Source organism: Rhinoderma darwinii, chromosome 2, assembly GCF_050947455.1.
Source record: "Rhinoderma darwinii isolate aRhiDar2 chromosome 2, aRhiDar2.hap1, whole genome shotgun sequence".
Classification (NCBI taxonomy): domain Eukaryota; kingdom Metazoa; phylum Chordata; class Amphibia; order Anura; family Rhinodermatidae; genus Rhinoderma; species Rhinoderma darwinii.
In genome coordinates this window covers 416,061,614-416,079,387 of record NC_134688.1, presented here as the reverse complement: position 1 = coordinate 416,079,387, position 17,774 = coordinate 416,061,614, and the positions used below count along the sequence as shown (strand labels likewise).

The 17,774-nt window shown below is 39.7% G+C and overlaps 1 protein-coding gene across 6 annotated transcripts in view; it reads right to left on the bottom strand.

The window, feature by feature from the left end:
- Nucleotides 1-17,774, bottom strand: part of RAP1GAP2 (RAP1 GTPase activating protein 2) — a 669,125-nt gene that overhangs the window by 11,790 nt on the left and 639,561 nt on the right. For all 6 annotated transcript variants that reach the window (XM_075854239.1, XM_075854235.1, XM_075854234.1 and 3 more), the window contains 6 exons: nt 16,574-16,660; nt 16,281-16,415; nt 10,899-11,036; nt 10,037-10,149; nt 7,809-7,922; nt 2,232-2,349 (listed from right to left, as the gene is read on the bottom strand). In XM_075854239.1, coding sequence (XP_075710354.1) covers nt 2,232-2,349; nt 7,809-7,922; nt 10,037-10,149; nt 10,899-11,036; nt 16,281-16,415; nt 16,574-16,660 — 705 coding nt within the window. The remainder of the gene's footprint in view (nt 1-2,231; nt 2,350-7,808; nt 7,923-10,036; nt 10,150-10,898; nt 11,037-16,280; nt 16,416-16,573; nt 16,661-17,774) is intronic.

Genomic DNA, 17,774 nt, shown 5'->3' with positions numbered 1-17,774 from the left:
GCTATGGCTACCAGAACATTTGCGCCTATTGCACCATCATTTTATATAAACTCTCTAGTGATTTAATCGTAAACCAAACATTTGATGGAGATGATGATACAAGCTGTCAAAAATATATCACACTAGGGTTATCAAGCGGGCAACAAACGCCCGAAGACATCCTAATGGTTATGTCAATTCTGTATGAAGGCGACACCACTCATATCAGATGCATCATGTAAGTCCGAGTAAGAACGTATTGCTTCTCCAGTGCCATGGGAGTTTCCAACAATATTACAGCAATATTTAATTTCCTATGCATGTTTAGTAACAATAAAGACTATTATATCCCTGTATTTTTAATTATTAGAATTTATTTGATAAATTCTGTATATACCTATGTTAATTTTAATATGTTACAAATGTAAGACAAAGACAAAAAGTGGTCCTGACTTAATGCATGGCTTAACCATATTAGATAACTTTACTATTAATCGGTAGTTAAGTAATTTTGCAAATACATTACTTCACAAATTTTATACCAATTTGATTTTTAGCATGTAATGTGCTCAAATCTTTCTGCACCGCTGCTTGTTCAGGGTCTGTATAGAGCTTGTCATCACGGCCGTTAGGGCTGTGCTTGTTAATAAGCTTTTCATTCAATACTGTAGCAACCATTAGGAATTATGAATGCAGCTTTGAATTATAATATGTGAAGTCAAGTTCCATGATAATCCACTGTGCTGCACCCATATCCGATCCTGATAAACTTGATGAAGGGCTAAAAGCCAAAACGTCGCTGCTTTTGCTACATTTATGAAATTTTGACACAGTGGTGTAGAACATGACATGAATGACGTGATAAAGAATAAAAATTATTGAATTCACATGCACTATGGTGTGCTGACCTGTCCTTATCTACCATTCATCCATGTGTTATGGCATGACTTAGGTACCACATACTGATTCAAACTGCTTAGTTAACAGATAATAAACTATGCTGACGCTGCCCACAGACTTGGCATTATAGGCAAGGACACTTTTTAACTGGACTGACTTCTAATTTCGCACTGGGCTCTGACACTTTCCAGTCCAGTGTAAAATGAAGAGCATATGACACTGCCAGAACGACATACAGATCACTACACAGGACTTTTTCTAGCAGGAAATACAGTATGTCGCTCTGATGACCTCACATATCGCGTCATCCATATACATAGAAGTCCTGATCTTATAATATGGCGAGAACCAGGGTGTGTAGGTGGAAGTTGATGTGCATAACCAATAAAAGGAAATACTCAATAGAAGATTATGGCACGTTTCACAACGTCAATGTGAAAAAAAATTGTCATAGGGGTGACCAACCACCTGTAAGATATCGATCTGTCTATGCATTACCCCTAAAATGAAAAGCACCTGTAAATATGTCTAGGAATTGTTCACTTGTCCTGTAAAGTTATATATATTGCCAGGTTTCCAGATTCATAAACGACAAATCTGCCTTCCTATGTATTGATGCCTCAACACGTGAGCTTTCAGTACCCAACTAAGCACATTTTTGTTTTTGGAGTCTCAGAAAGCTCTCTAAAAACTATATTGGGCAGCGGTGTAACTGTAGGGTTGCAGTTGCATCTGGGCCTTTGATACTGTGGGGGCCCAAAAGTTCCCTCTGCCCCATAAGAGGAGATAAGGCTTGATAGATTGGGGGGCCTGTTATAGATTTTGCATTGAGGCCCTTGAGCTTTAAGGTTTGCCTCTTCTTTTGGGAGCTGTAATGACATCCATATAGAAACAGGGGCGAACATAACATATGTGAGACCTGTTCAGCTGCACGGTTACCCCATTAAAAGCAGCTAACAGCCTCTTACTGTCTATTATATTGCATATAAGGAACTGAGCAAATATAGTTCATAGGTCAAAATATAAGGGTTGGGTGCCTATTGGAGAGCAAGAACCCCATATACTCATCCCGCACTGGTGCCAACTTGTGTCTATGTCCAACCCTGCAAAAACAGAAATAACTCAAAAACAGCTGAGGAAAAATTACTTATATTTAAAGGGGATTTTTTTTTATTACTCTTTAAGTAGATTTAGTTATTCATAGAGTTTATGGTCCAAAACAGTTTTCCCTATAGCCATACATTATGATGTTAGTGATGCTCTGCCTCTGTTCACACAAATGATAATATCAGGTTTTTCTGAGCTATTTTGATCTCCTCACCACTGCTTTAGGACATGTTTAACATACTCACCACACTTTCATATTCCTCCATGGCCTCGCTCTCTCCAGCTGTGCTGCTGAAACTGCTCGTACTGGATGAAGAGCGAGAGATATTGGATCGCCCATTCTCTTTCAGTTTAATGTATGGTCTGGAAAACACAACAATTTAAGGACATTTTTTAGGAAAACGAAAAAACAAATTGGTAATTTTATATGAATATAATTGATCCCTGCCAGATTAAGTCTTCAAATTTATATGATGTCCAAAGCTTGATCTATCAAATGCATAGACATCAAATGAGTAATGCAAGTCCCAGGATGTTAAGTGTTTGTCATTCTGTTATTTTCTTAATTATATATTTTTTTAGTTTAGTTTATAAGGATTGTCTGATTTATCCATCCCGTTTTCAAATACCCTACTGGAGCATTCTTAGTTAATAGAGGAAGATCCCCCATTCAGAACCCTTATCCATCAGCCAGAGCAGAGAGTGGCTACAAAGAACAACTCTCACTCTGTAGGACCTGTCCCATCAGTGCATAACATGGACTGTACATGTATTTTCGATAAGCACTGTGTAATGCTTCATTGTCCCTATGGTAGCGCTGCAGAGGAATTGAACACTTGCTGGTTAATACCCCCACAGGCCACAGACTAGGATTTAGACTTTGATATCGATACTTTGTGTAATATTGACATCCTCGATACCAAAACGATACTTTCCCAATAATAATAAAAACTTCAATTTTCTGATGTGAGACACGAGGTGATGAATTTTGAACCCCCATGAGCCTCACATTAATAGCAATTAACCCCATCATGTTTCTCAGTCATAATGGACAACGTTGGGTTAAAGAAGCACTCCACTTTTTTTTTTTGCACCCTCCATTTGTACATTGGTGTTTCAGTGGGGTGCTGTGTGCAGAAATACTTACCGATCCCCACATCTTGTCTTTTTCAGGTCCAGCGCCGCTCACGTGATCTTCACTCTGACTTGTCCGGAGTCACTGTGCTTTTGAGTAAACCGGGCCAAAACAAGGCTCCATAGGAATGCATTGAGAGCTTGACTTCCGGTTTTCTGAAAAGCAGCGATTCCAGACCAGGTCAGAATGAAGATCACATGAGCGGCGCTGGACCCAAAGAACGACAAGATGCGGGGATCGGTAAGTATTTCTGCACACAGCACCCCACTGAAACACCAATGTACAAATGAATGGTGCAATATAATAAAGTGGAGTGCTTCTTTAATGTGTAAGGTACATGATGGGGTTAATTACTATTAGGCTGGGTTCACACAACCTATTTTCAGGCGTAAACGAGGCGTATTATGCCTCGATTTACGCCTGAAAATAGGGCTACAATACATCGGCAAACATCTGCCCATTCATTTGAATGGGTTTGCCGACGTATTGTGCCGACGACCTGTAATTTACGCGTCGTCGTTTGACAGCTGTCAAACGACGACTCGTAAATTGACTGTCTCGGCAAAGAAGTGCAGGGCACTTCTTTGCAACGTAATTTGAGCCGTTCTTCATTGAAGTCAATGAAGAGCAGCTCAAGATTACAGGCGTCAAAGACGCCTCGCATATTACGAGGAGGAGCTTTTACGTCTGAAACGACGCAGTCTCCTGAAAACAGTCTGTCTTTTCAGACGTAAAAGCCTCTCATCGTGTGCACATACCCTTAATGTGAGGCACATGGGGGTACTAAATTCATAATACCAAGTGCCTCACATTAATAAATGAAGGAAAGCAGTTTTAATTTTATTTTTTTACAGCGTACACATCATAAATGACGCTATAATTTTGTTTTGCAGGTTATTAAGGTCGCAATGAAACAAAATATGTGTATGTTTTATGTATTGAGACTTTTAGTTTAATGTTTATTGTAAAAATTGTGTGTGTATTTTCTTTAAAAAAAAAATATTTAACATTACTTTAAGCAGTTGTTAGGACATACCAAAGTATGCCCTAACAGGAAATATGGTCAGACAGCCCTGGGGTCCTTCAATAGACCCTGGGCTGTCTGCCCAAATATGGTATGTCCCTCGATAGCATCACAGGAATTCCCTGTGACGCGATCCAAGGGGTATCCCCCTTCTCATTTTCCCCCTGAATGTTGCAGACAGCTTTGATCGCAGCATTAAATGGAATAGCGGCAGAGATGAGAGGTTTCTCTGATTTCCGCCGTTAGAGCAGGGCTGCGGCTGTGTAATACAGCCATTGCCCCGCTCCCGACAACAAGTGTGCGTGCGCATTCAGCATGAGGTGATACGGCCGGCGCTGCACTAATGTGCCGCGGCGCTGGCACTGAAGACAGAACATGGGGGTGTTTTGCAGTGCCGGCGCTCATAAGTGCAGCGGTGGTCGCATCACCTCATGCTGACCGCGCGTGCATATTTGTCAGGAGCAGGGTAATAGCTGTATTACACAGCCACAGATCCGCTCTGACTACATCCATGTATTACAATACTAAGCTGTTTTGTTAATACATTAATTAACGGTATTGAGCCATTTGAGGGTGCACGGCATCTAAATGGTATCAATATTTTGATGCATCGTGTGACCCTACCACAGATGATAGCTGGTAGTACCAGTAGCAGGACACCCTGTGCTCAGCTTACCTTCAGGCAAAACTAACAAAAAGAGCAGGTTTACAACCAACAACCACTTTAACTGCAAGCTTGGGGCTCTTTTATTAAAAGGGTTGGCTGGTTTTTTAGAAAAAAGGGTCTGCTTGTTTTTCCAGAAATAGCACCAATTTGTCCATAGGCTGTGTGTTGTGTTGCTGCTCAGCTTCATTCACTTGAATGAAGATTAGCTGCAATAACAGACACAAACCATGAACAAGAGTGGCGCTGTTTCTTGAAATAAATCATATCCTGTTTTTTAATATAATACAACCCCTTTAATGGGCAATGGTTCGTCAAAAACATAATGTGAAGATCAACCATTGCTGACCTTCATACTTTCAGCCATTATATAAGTGGTTGTTGTCAATTACCCAGATAGTTCTTGAAAAAGTTACATTGAACGTGTATGAGGAGAGGAATGTGTGTCTGTCTTGAAGGTTGTTTTTATTATATTAGAAATACAACTGTTCAGGCTTGTACAGAACAGCACAGGATATTTCCCAGTGGAAAAAAAACATGTTCTTGTAGATCATTTCCAGGTTTTAGCCAGAAGTAGTTACAGAGTATTGTAATACATTGCAAAGAGGAATTATATACAACAGTCAGGATATATGAGAAAAGGTATGACATGTTAGGGAATTCTGAATACCATTGCATGAACAACGTTCAGCCATAACAATAAAACCACCTGCCTATTATATAGGTTCCCCTCGCGCTGTCACCAAAACAACTTTGACCTGTCGAGACATGAACTTCACAAGACCTCTGAAGTTGTCCTGCGGTATATTGCATCAAGATGTTAGCAAAAAAAATCCTTTACGTACAGTAAGTCCTGGTGATGCTCGATCGGAAGAATTCAGAGGCAAACTCAACACGTTGAACTCTTTTGTCATGTTCTGCAAACCTTTCCGGAACAATTTTTGCAGTGTGGTAGGGCACATTATCCTGTTTAAAGAGGCCAATGCCATTAGGTAATACGGTGGCCAAGAAGAGCTGTACTTAGTCTGCAACAATGTTTAGGTAGGTGGTACCTGTCAAAGTCCCATCAACATGAATGCCAGGACTAAAGGTTTCACAGCATAACATTACCCAGCGAATCACACTGCCTCAACCGGCTTGCCTTCTTTCCATAGTGCATCCAGGTGCCATCTCTTCCCCAGGTAAGCAACATAAACACACATCCAGTCATCCACATGATGTAAAAGAAAATGCGATACAACAGACCAGGCCACCTTCTTCCATTGCTCCATGGTCCAATTATGATGCTCACCTGGTCATTGTAGGCGCTTTCGGCAGTGGACAGGGGTCAGCATGAGCTGTCAGCGTCTTTGCAGCCCCAAATGTGTATTTTGACACCTTTCTATTATAGCCAGCATTAACTTTTTCAGCATTTAGTGCTACAGTATCTCTTCTGTGGGATTGGATCAGTCAGCGTAACTTTCGCTCCTCAGACGCATTATTATTTAGCCTTGGAGCGCTCATGACCCTGTCGCCGGTTCACCACTTTGTCCTTCTTGGACCACTTTTAGTAGGTATTAACCACTGCGTGCCGGGAACATCCCATATCTCCTGCTGTTTTGGAGATGCTCTAACCCAGTCATCTAGCCATTACAATTTGGCCCTTGTGAAAGTCACTCAGATCCTTACACTTGCCCATTTTTCCTGCTTCTAACACATCAACTTCAAGAACTGACTTTCCACTTGCTGCCGAATATATTCCACACCTTGACAGGCGCTATTGTATGGAGATAATCAATGTTATTCACTTCACCTGTCAGTGGTTTTAAAGTTATGGCTCAACGATGTAGATGTTTATATGTAAAAAATTATCACAAATATCTAAACCAGAGAGATGCTGACGTAATATAGCTACTGGAAAAGAGTACCTGTCAGCAGGATGCCTGATCTATCTTTTCTATGGAGCCCCATTCTCCCAGGAGTCTTATATGTTTTAAAGGGGCTTTACCACCATAGAAAGTGATGGCATATCGCTATAATATGTCATTACATACTGGTAGGGAAGTGTATGATTGCTGGGACCCCTACGATCCTTAGAATAAAAACTAAGAATGAATAACTAAGGCTGGGTTCACACGACCTATTTCCAGGCGTAAACGAGGCGTATTATGCCTCGTTTTACGCCTGAAAATAGGGCTACAATACGTCGGCAAACATCTGCCCATTGATTTGAATGGGTTTGCCGACGTATTGTGCAGACGACCTGTAATTTACGCGTCGTCGTTTGACAGCTGTCAAACGACAACGCGTAAATGGACTGCCTCGGCAAAGAAGTGCAGGGCTGTTCTTCAGAGCAGTTCTTCAGTGCAGAGCTGTTCTTCATTGAACTCAATGAAGCACAGCTCAAGATTTACGAGCGTCTCAGACGGCTCGCAAAATGCGAGGAGGAGCATTTACGTGTGAAACGAGGCAGCTGTTAACAGTCTGTCTTTTCACACGTAAATGCCTCTCAGCGTGTGAACATACCCTAACAATGAATCCTTAGAATGAATAACTAACAATGTGAAACCTTCTCAGTCTTTCCTTCCCAGATACCCACTGTTCAGGGAATTCAGTGAAATTGGGCTCTCCTGCACTTCTCTGCATAGTGGGTGCTTGTGAGCATCGCTATGCAGGAGAAACACCAAAGGGACCTTGGTTCAATAAACAAAATAGAATAGTATAGCATAGTAATATAGGTAGAAATTAAGTAGATGGCACAGCATTGACAAGATGCACATTTGGCCTTTGCACACTGACAAGTGCAAACTGTTAATAAATATTTTTAAATAATTATTGGAAATCTCCCAGTGACAAAGTAGTTCCCGGAGTCCTGCTTCTAAACCTATGTGATCAGCTACATAGGGGGAACCACTGGGATTGCCCTTTAAATTCACTTACTTTCATATATATCAGTGTCTTTCACAGTTGAGTAATTATTGGTGTTATTCGGTTAGTAAAAATGACAATATTATCCTTACCTTTCTTTGTTGGGACATATCTCTGGGGAACTGGGATTTGATGAGGTTTCAGATTTTACATCCTGTGACGAATGGCCACACTCTGAAATTTTCGGTGTTGCAGACATGCTATCACTGTCAATAAGAAATAAATTGTTACAGCTATGGGCAGCTCATAAATAATGAAGCACCAGACCATATATATATATTATGACTCATTGAACATATAGAAAACAAACTTTAGATATGTTTTATGTAATGTTCGCAAAAACATGAAAAACGTTGTAAATACATTGCCTTACTTATATTGTACTGATTTAGTATTATACCTCAAAGCTGCATTCACGATTCTGCTGGTTGTTTAAATAAACGGTTTGGTAAGCTTGTTGACGGACACTCCCCTAACGGCTTACAGTGCATATAATACAGAATGACAGAAATGCAGCTCTAGACTATAATACAGTACAAGATAATGCAACGCTTTGTAAACTGTAAAATAGTGTTGAGAAAACATACATTACAAGCAACATCAATATATAAGAGAAATACATATAGATACGGCCAGGCTAGATAGGCAGTTGATGTGGTGCAGCATATAATGGGGGAGATAGATCAAAACTAGTGCAAGGGAGAAGTGGCAGAGGAGATTCCAATCAGATTCCATCTCTCATTTTTCAGACACCTTTTGGAAAATAAATGGGGCAGCTTGATTGGTGCTTTATGCAACTGATCAACTTTTTCCTTACATTAGTTTTAATAAATTCCCCGCAATATGTGTTGATGGCAACTTTTTGCAGATCAATTCATCTAAATCTTTGTGACTGTCCAACAATGGGATCATGCAATGTACATTGACTTATCTGAATGTTGAGGAAGAAAGAAAATTCACAAACAGAATAAGAATTATAGATTGCACAATTCATGTGCAGTCAGTTTCTGCTGGGTGTCATTCAGCCGAAGTAGCAGTGAATCAAGAGTCCGGCTGGAGCTATTTACACGTGTTGTTTTATATAGACTTTATGCAGTCCCTGTGGCTGGTGCTATCATTCTCACAGCTCCATCCCAGCATTTTAAGAGTCCTCATCATTTTTTGCCTCTACATTTTAGAAAGTTCACTTCTTCAGGTAAATAACGCTGCATAGGCAGCTGATTGCTATTGCTCTGTTTCTCAGCTACTGCAGCGTAACCTTTTAGAAAGAAGATGTATATTCTCATATAATATGATTTGAACAGCTCTTTCTATGGCGGAAACAAGTGTACCCTGCACTTCCATCAAAAGTAATTGCTTGGTAATAGAAAGCAAGAATTCACACACATTCATGGTCATTTCAATTCGGAAAGCCATGATCAAAAAGGACATCAAGAAATATCTTCTAATGGAACGGCAAATTCATCTGTTTATCTGCTTTCAAAAAACTTTCTAGCTTTGGGACACTGGAAACTATCCTTAGATTATTCTCATTAAATTATAAATTCTACATAACGTCCTATCAAAATTGAACAAGAACAAGAAAGTTGCATTCGCTAAAATATGAAATATCAGAACCGAGGCCAGAAGAAGTTCATGCTGCCTCCTGTCCCCTAACGCTTGTATCAGAAAATTGGATCACAGGAACCCCCTCAACTCTGCTAAATGATTTAGAGCGTTCAAAGATGAGAGGGACATATACTGTATTTTGACTGATTTACTACTTCGTAGGTCATAAATGTTAGATCAGTGAGAGTCCGACTGCTGATCGCTAGAACGCAAGTTCCGTAACCACCACCCAGCAGCATGATCCCGATGAGGAGGAGTTTGAATGGAGCAATGGACATGCATGCGCGCTGCCACTCTATAACATTTTATGGGAGTTATGGAAACAGAAATGTGAGATACCGTACATTTAGGTGATATTTTTTCAAAATAGGAAGCAATGACGGACACAGACTTTTTAGTTTAATGCAGTAAGAAGGACCTCTTACACTTTGTAAAAGTTATTCTCTTCAATGATACTGAGGTATATAACAGTTATAAATGTCAAGGAAAAGGGCAATGCTGAGTACACACATAGGATCAGACAGCTGGAGGATAACTTAAAATGTACTATTCGTTTCATGTGATCAGTATGCATTTAAAGAGGATCTGATTCAGAAATCATGTTCTTCTCTTGGACCCTTTGGAGAAGATTATCTCATATCAGTTGTGTAAGGTGTGTTCGGCACTCACTGCCCCAAAATAATTCATTTCAGAAACGCAAGGCAAACTTTACCATCGAGTTCGACTTTCAGACTGGGTTTCTGCTCCGGTGTGCAATCGAGGGAAGAGACCAGATCTCCGTTTTACTGGGCTCTTGGACTGTGTCTTTGTAACTACTGCAGGGGGCTGCAAAACATTTACAAGAAACACAATGAAAAATAGCAATTTATTATTTATTTGCTCCAGCCTTTGCTTATAGCCTTGATTATAAAAATCTTATTGTTTTGTGTTTTCTGCACCTTTTCAGACATATGTGTCTCCATGGTTACAGACTACAAACAAACTCTGTGTAGTCTGAACCTCCAGTCATGTGTTACTCCCTTTGATTTGCGCCCTGCTGTTTTCTAACCTACAAATAAAAGAAAAGGGGCAGAAAGACGGGAGTAACGGAAGTCTGCACGCTCAGACTACACAGGAAGTGTCCGCATACAACTAATTCAAGAGCATTTCCTTCCAAAAATACCAGTCTTCAAAACTGACTGCAGGTTATATTTATGAGAAATATTCAAAATTAATATTACTTTGTAGCGGACCCCTTTGTTCAAATGGCTCCTAGCCTAGATGGATATAACATGTAGGACAGACCAATATTCAGGAAAGTGGTATACAGTTTTGTAATCCATTGTCACTTTATCAGAATCCTCTGCTATTATTTAGTAGCCGAGACTCACACTGCATAGTCGGTGGTTTACCTCAGTAGGTGATTTGGCTCCTTCAGTTACTATGGTTATTCTAATGTTGTATACCTTAAAATAAAAGAACTGTAGAGGCCAAAATGTTCCCTGTTATATGAATAAAAACACCTTTCTACTTGTCTGTACACTTAGAAATGATACAATATAGAAGACACAATAGTAAACATTCACAGTGCTTACAGTGAATGTGGTTTTGGTCATTTCAGCACTTGTGTGCACAATGCCTCCGCTCAGACTCCCAGATATGCCCCCTGATTGATGCTTTTTCTGACTTCCCACCATAGTTTCCATGGAATGACTGCGAACCCGGATCGCTCTCTTAGACAAAGAAAAGACAAAGGAAGACAAATATATTTTATTATGTGCTGGTCATAAAGCCACCAGAGAATGTTTGCTATGAGATAAGTTAAATTGTTTACTGTATAAAGATTAATCCAAACATATATTACTAGTTGAACATGCCCTTGTCCTCAAACATAAGTTTATCGGATATATTTATATCATTGAATAGTGTCCAACTGATGTGTGATCTCTTATATTTTTCATGGTAACTTTAGAAAATACTTTTGGAATATTTTCCAAGTATGTTGTCGGACTGCGGCCTTTTAAGATTTTACACAGCAGCATACATATAATAATGTTCTAAAGAACATGTCACACTTTGACATACAGCACTTTATGGTTAGACCTATACCAATATTAAATAGACTAAAAGACAATGGACATAGGAAACAGACACTATATGTAAGCAACAGCAGCTGATGTACTTGATAAAGGCCAACCTAATTTTTATTACCTATATGATGTCAGAAATAGCATTGGTCATTCACTGAGAATATAAAAAGCCTACACACCCCTGTTAAAATGCCAGGTTTTTGTCATGTAAAAAAATCAGTACAAGATTAATCATTTTGGAACTTTCTCCACCTTTAATGTGACTCATAATCTGTACAATTCCATTGAAAAACAAACTAAAATCATTTAGAGGGAAAAAATAAAAATAACAAAACTACAATAATGTGTTAACACCCTCTTATAATTGGGGATGTGGTTGTGTTCAGAATTAGCCAATCACATTTAAACTCATATTAAATAGTAGTCAGTACATAGCTGCCATTATTTAAAGTGATTCTGAGTAACCACATATAAAGTTCAGCTACTCTATTAGGATTTTCCTGACATCTTTGTTGCATGTGACAGCAAAAGCCATGGTCCGTAGAGCGCTTACAACACATCAGAAGGATCTGATTGTTGAAAGGCATCAGTCAGGAGAAGGGTACTAAAGAATTTCCAAGGCATTAGATATACCATGGAACACAGTGAAGATGGTCATCAAGAAGTGGATTACATTTGGCACAACAGTGACATTACCTAGAACTGGACGTTCCTCAAAACTTGATGAAAAGACAAGACGAAAATTGGTCCAGGAGGCTACCAAGAGGATAACAGCAACATTAAAAGGAGCTGCAGGACTTTCTGGCAGGTACTGGTTGTGTACTGGATGTGACAACAATCTTCCGTATTCTTCATATGTCTGGGCTTTGGGGTAGGGTGGCAAGACTGAAGTATTTTCTAACAAAGATAAACATCCAAGCCCAGCTATGTTTTGCAAAGACCCACATCAAGTCTACCAACAGCATGTGGGAAAACGTGTTATGGTCTGATGAGACCAAGGTTGAACTTTTTGGCCATAATTCCAAAAGGTATGTTTGGCACAAAGCCAACACTGCACATCACCAAAAGAGGCAGCATTATGCTTTGGGACTGTTTTTCTGCAGCTGGAACTGGAGCTTTAGTCAGGGTGGAGGGAATTATGAACAGTTGCAAATATCAGTCAATATTGGGACAAAACCTGCAGGTCTCTGCTAAAAAGCTGAAGATGAAGAGGAATTTCACTTTTCAGCACGACATGACCAAAAGCATACCTCCAAATCAACAAAATAATGGGTCACCAGAAGATCATCAAAGTTTTGGAATGGCCCAGCCAGAGCCCAGACCTGAATCCCGTTGAAAATCTGTGATGTGACCTGAAGAGGGCTGCACACAGCAGATGCCCTCGCAATCTGACAGATTTGGAGAGTTTTTGCAAAGAAGAGTGGGCACCAATTGCCAAGTCAAGATGTGCCATGCTGATAGACTTCTACCCAAAAAGACTGAATGTTGTCATAAAGTCAAAGGGTAATTCAACAAAGTATTAGTTTAAGGGTGTGTATATTTATACAACCACATTATTTTTGTTATTTATTTTTGTTTTTCCACCCTAAAAAGATTTCAGTTTGTTTCTTAATACAATTGTACAGATTATAGGTGACATTAATTGTGGAAAAAGTTCTGAAATTATTCATCTTGTACTGTTTTTTTGACACGACAAAAACCTGTTTTTTTTAAAAAGACAAAAACCTGTTTTTTTGACACGACAAAAACCTGGCATTTTAACAGGGGTGTGTAGACTTTTTATATCCACTGTATATTGACTATGTCATACCGGGAAAGAGTTGAGGGTGTTTTCTTTAAGTTCAGTACAGTACAATCCAATGGCCTTTCCTTGGACATCGCAAATTCAATAGAATTTTATTCCTAATTTCGCAAACAGTGTCAATTCTTGGCCCATTGGATGGGTGGAAGATCCTGCCAATCAGCATGCAGATTTCACAGGTAAAAATACCTGTGATTACCCATAGTAAACAGCCTTGAGCAAAATAGCCTAAATCAGGAAGAGGGAAACAAAGGATCGGAAAAGTAAAGGCCCTTTTATACTGGCCGATAAGTGGCCGATGCAGCGAGTGCCGATCAACGGGACATCGGTGATCGGCACTCGTTTGCTCCTGTCACACGGAGCTATGGATGGGGACGAGCGGTCGTTACTCCGATCGCTCCTCCCCATACAGTATCATCATGTCAGCAGCGCGTCTCCCTGTTTACACAGAGAGATGTGCTGCCGACAACGATAATATTTAAGTTTTTTAAAACGATACGACCAGCAGATGATTGAGCGTTTGCTCGTTCATCTGCTGAACGTTCCCCTGGGCAATTATTCTATGAACGCTCGTCTGCCTGATAATCTTCATGTGTAAAACCCCCTTAACAGAATCCAACTGGTCCAATTCCTGTTTCTCTGACTCGGGCATTCTCTATAGACATTAGAAATCCACAGGATCTGGCATCACGTGCCTAATGTCTAGAGCCAACGTACAGCTTCACAAAGTAGCCAGGTGAGCAATTATGGTCCACATTTTTATTTTATTTATATAGCTTTTAATAAGTGCCTCCTATCTCACCTTGAAACAAATCCAGCCCTACAATTTTTGGATTCCATGTGCCAGATCATTGGATGAACTAGACTAATATGGCACTTGGGGCTATTTGCACAAGATGCCAAAACATTGGCTTATTGGACCTTTGCATGCCAGGCTTTAAAGTGGACCTGGCCTGTCCCCAAAAAAAAGTTAAATTGCCTCCCTAGCTTGTTTTATACCCTGTTCCTTTCTCGGCTAATATGCTAATAGATTAATAAATGGACAACTGGGCGGTCAATTTATTGTTAAAGGGACTGTCCAGTTGAACTACCGATGACTATTTCTACAGTCTGGCAAAGCAATGTTGTGATTGATAGATCTGTGTATGTGTTACATTATTAGCATTACTTATTAACAATGCCAAGGCCACAATTTTGTAGTTTACTAAACAACATATTGAGACTTGACACCCTGCTTGTCTCAAATGAGAATGTAATTGGAAGTGGCCTTACAAGGAGCGCTGCACACCCAAGCAATTATAGAGCATCTAATATGTTATTACAGTGAAACACCTCACCAGACGGCCATGCCAGCCATCATTTTCCAAAGTGGCACGAGTACTAGGGGTTTACATGCTGATAAAACCCAGAGACTGCTTTTTGAAGTTTAAATGCTGCTAAAATCGGAGCCCTGCTCTTTAATCAACCATTCTGCAGCTGTTTGTATCCACTTTATATGTCAGTTCTGGCAGCTATCCCAGTATTCGTACATGCCATCTGGTCATGGGATGTCAATTAGAGAAAACACTATATATATATGTGCATGTTTAATGGGAAATATTTTTTATTTTAAGGAACTGCTCCATTTAGTAAGAAAATCCAGCGTTCATCTAAGGAACTTAAATGGTAAATTGAAATTGGACATGAATTTACATGCTGGTTAATTTAATTATAAATAATAGAACAACTGAAACAGCATCATCTGCTTATGTTCCACCTATAGCATTTAAAGGCGAACTACTAAAAGATCTATATTAAATGCGTTGTCTCATAACAGACAACTTGTTTAAAGAAAATCTGTCAGCAGTTTTGAACCTTCAAAACTGCCGACAGTGCTAAATAGAGGACTGGGAGAGCAGCGTAACCATACCTGGGGGGATGGTCATGCAGGTTGCATGACCGATAAACCAAGCGCCCTTTTTGCAAGCACTTACGGAGACAACACCTTCATGTGCGGTGCTCCCAATTCTCTTCACTGAATGTTCCACAGCCCCTCCCCTCTGAGTGACAGCTGTAGCATCCATCTGTAGGAGCTGTCACTCAGAGTGGAGGGGCAGCGGAGTGGAAGGACTGGAGCACTGAACATGAAGGGGCCACCTCCGTGAACTGCATAAAAATAGTCTGTCCTCAGAGGCTCCATTCACTACGGAGTTCTCCTTCTGGAATCAGTGTGCATGAAGTAAGATCCATAAAATTTGCTGTGTTTAGTGCGGATGAATTTTATTGACCTGTGCAAAACTATGACTTCAATCCCATCGAATACCTTTAGAGATGAACTAGAAGGACAACAGTAAGCCAAGTCTTATTACACTCAACCTCACTAATGCTCCGGTGGCTTAATGGACATGAATTTCCACAGTCCTGTTCCAAAATCTAGTGAAAAACCTTCCAAAACCAGTAACCACCTTACTGCTACTATAGCAGCAAAGGGAGGACCAACTCTATATTAATCCCTGTTATTTTGAATAGATTACTAAAGTCTGGAAGACCCTATGAGGGTATGTTCACACAGAGTTTTTTCGGGCCGTAAACGCCCCAAAAAATGGCCGTAAAATCGGAAGCAGAACGCTTCCAAACATCTGCCCATTGATTGCAATGGGAAAACAACGTTCTGTTCCGATGGGCCGTTTTTATACGCAGCCGTTTTGAAAAACGGCTGTGTGAAAAAGCGGCCGCGAAATAGAAGTGAAAGTCACTTCTTGGGACTTTTTGGAGCCGTTTTTCATTGATTCTATAGAAAACAGCTCCAAAAAACAGCCGTAAAATCGCCGCGAAAATGGCTTAAAAAACGTCTGAAAATCAGGAGCTGTTTTCCCTCGAAAAAAGCTCCGTATTTTCAGACGTTGTTGAGTTTGCGTGTGAACATACCCTTAAAGTTAATAGAGGATGCTGTGATAGATCAGAGGAGGTACTTCTTAGTATATTTAATCTACTTAAAACATTGTGAAAAGGGATTTCTTATAATTTGAAATAAAAAACATATATAAAATAAGCCTTTACTGTCATTTGAGGTTTGTTATTAGGCATGGGTACAACTCTTTGCTCACTTTAAAAGACTCCAGAAAACCTCCATGAGCACCATTCTCAAGTTTGTCTTCCTCTGGACCTAGGCCGAGCATAGCCTGTGTGTACACATGAAGGTCATCATGAAGATTATCCAGAAGAGCAGCTCTTGTCCGGTCCTAGGTTAAACAAGATGTACAAAATGCAGATACCCATTACTCACAAAAAATAACTGTATCAAAATTAATTATAGTTTTTTGTTTTTGGACTATATCAGAGCAATAACCACTTATTGTACAGTATGTTCTAAAATCCCATTATATGGGTATTCGCTTACCTCAAGCTTGGCAAACTTGTCAGACTTGCAGCAAGCATGCTCAGCATTAGTGAGTTTGGTCAGTAAAAACTCACGGAACTCAGCATTCTAGAAAGATAGGAAAATCACAAAATCTGCATATTCATTTTAATGTAGAAGTCAATTTAAATAGGAAACTCCTCTTTATCATAAATTACAAATACGGACTAGTAAATTGCCTAAACGAACACTAACAATTGAGATACAGTTGTATAAAACGTATGTTTTTTTAATCCAAAAAGGTTCAATATTCTGTGTTGATTAATACCTTAAAGGGAATTTTGGTTGATGTTCAACTTCTCCAGAAACAAATACAGTGTAAATAATAAAAATGTTTACAACTTGGCAGAAAAAGGCAACTCAAGGTAAATGCAATTGAAAACACTTTCTTGGTTTTGTTGACTATGGAGAAAATGAAATGCTACAAAAGTAGGACCACAGCTGCCTGTATATATATATATAACTACTGTATATTATTTTTCTCTCTCATCGCCTAAAGGTGCTTAAAAGTGCTCTAGAACTAGAACTACCACAATACCTATTGTGAGACTTACTCAAGATGAGCAGAAACAGAAACGGTATGTTACAGAAATTCTGTATAACAATGTCGTTTTATATGCCATTCAGGATTTGTGTAAAGATGACTGTCAACCTCCATAAGTACTATAAAGACTGCCATAAGTAGTTGTGACCTTTGGCGACCCAGTGCTAGTCAGACCATCAAATGTGAACAGAATGCTACAATTCACAATAGGGAGCATTCCGGCTAGTATATATTTAAATGCAAATCCTATTTTTTTTATTCAACTATTCACCCAGGCTTTGAGTATTTACGTCCCATTCTCTTTTATGTGACGGAAGGAAAGTGGCAACTACTCTAAATTCATGTTGTGCTAAGAGCAGCAGGTGTCAATTTTGTCGCACCCTTGCCTTTACAAGGGAGGGGACCTGTGTCGCAGTTAGGCAACTGCAGTACAAGTAAAATTCGTACTGTGAATCAGGTTGTGCAGTATGATTGTCACTTGTAAGGTACATTGTCCAGTCCAGTAGAATATTAAGACTTGACTCAGGTACAGTTTTGTTCATTACAAACACAACATGATCCCTATAAAGAATTTTGCAATACATACTCTACCAGCAGGGCCCCGTGGTAAGAAATCAGAAAGTGTAAGACATAATGAAC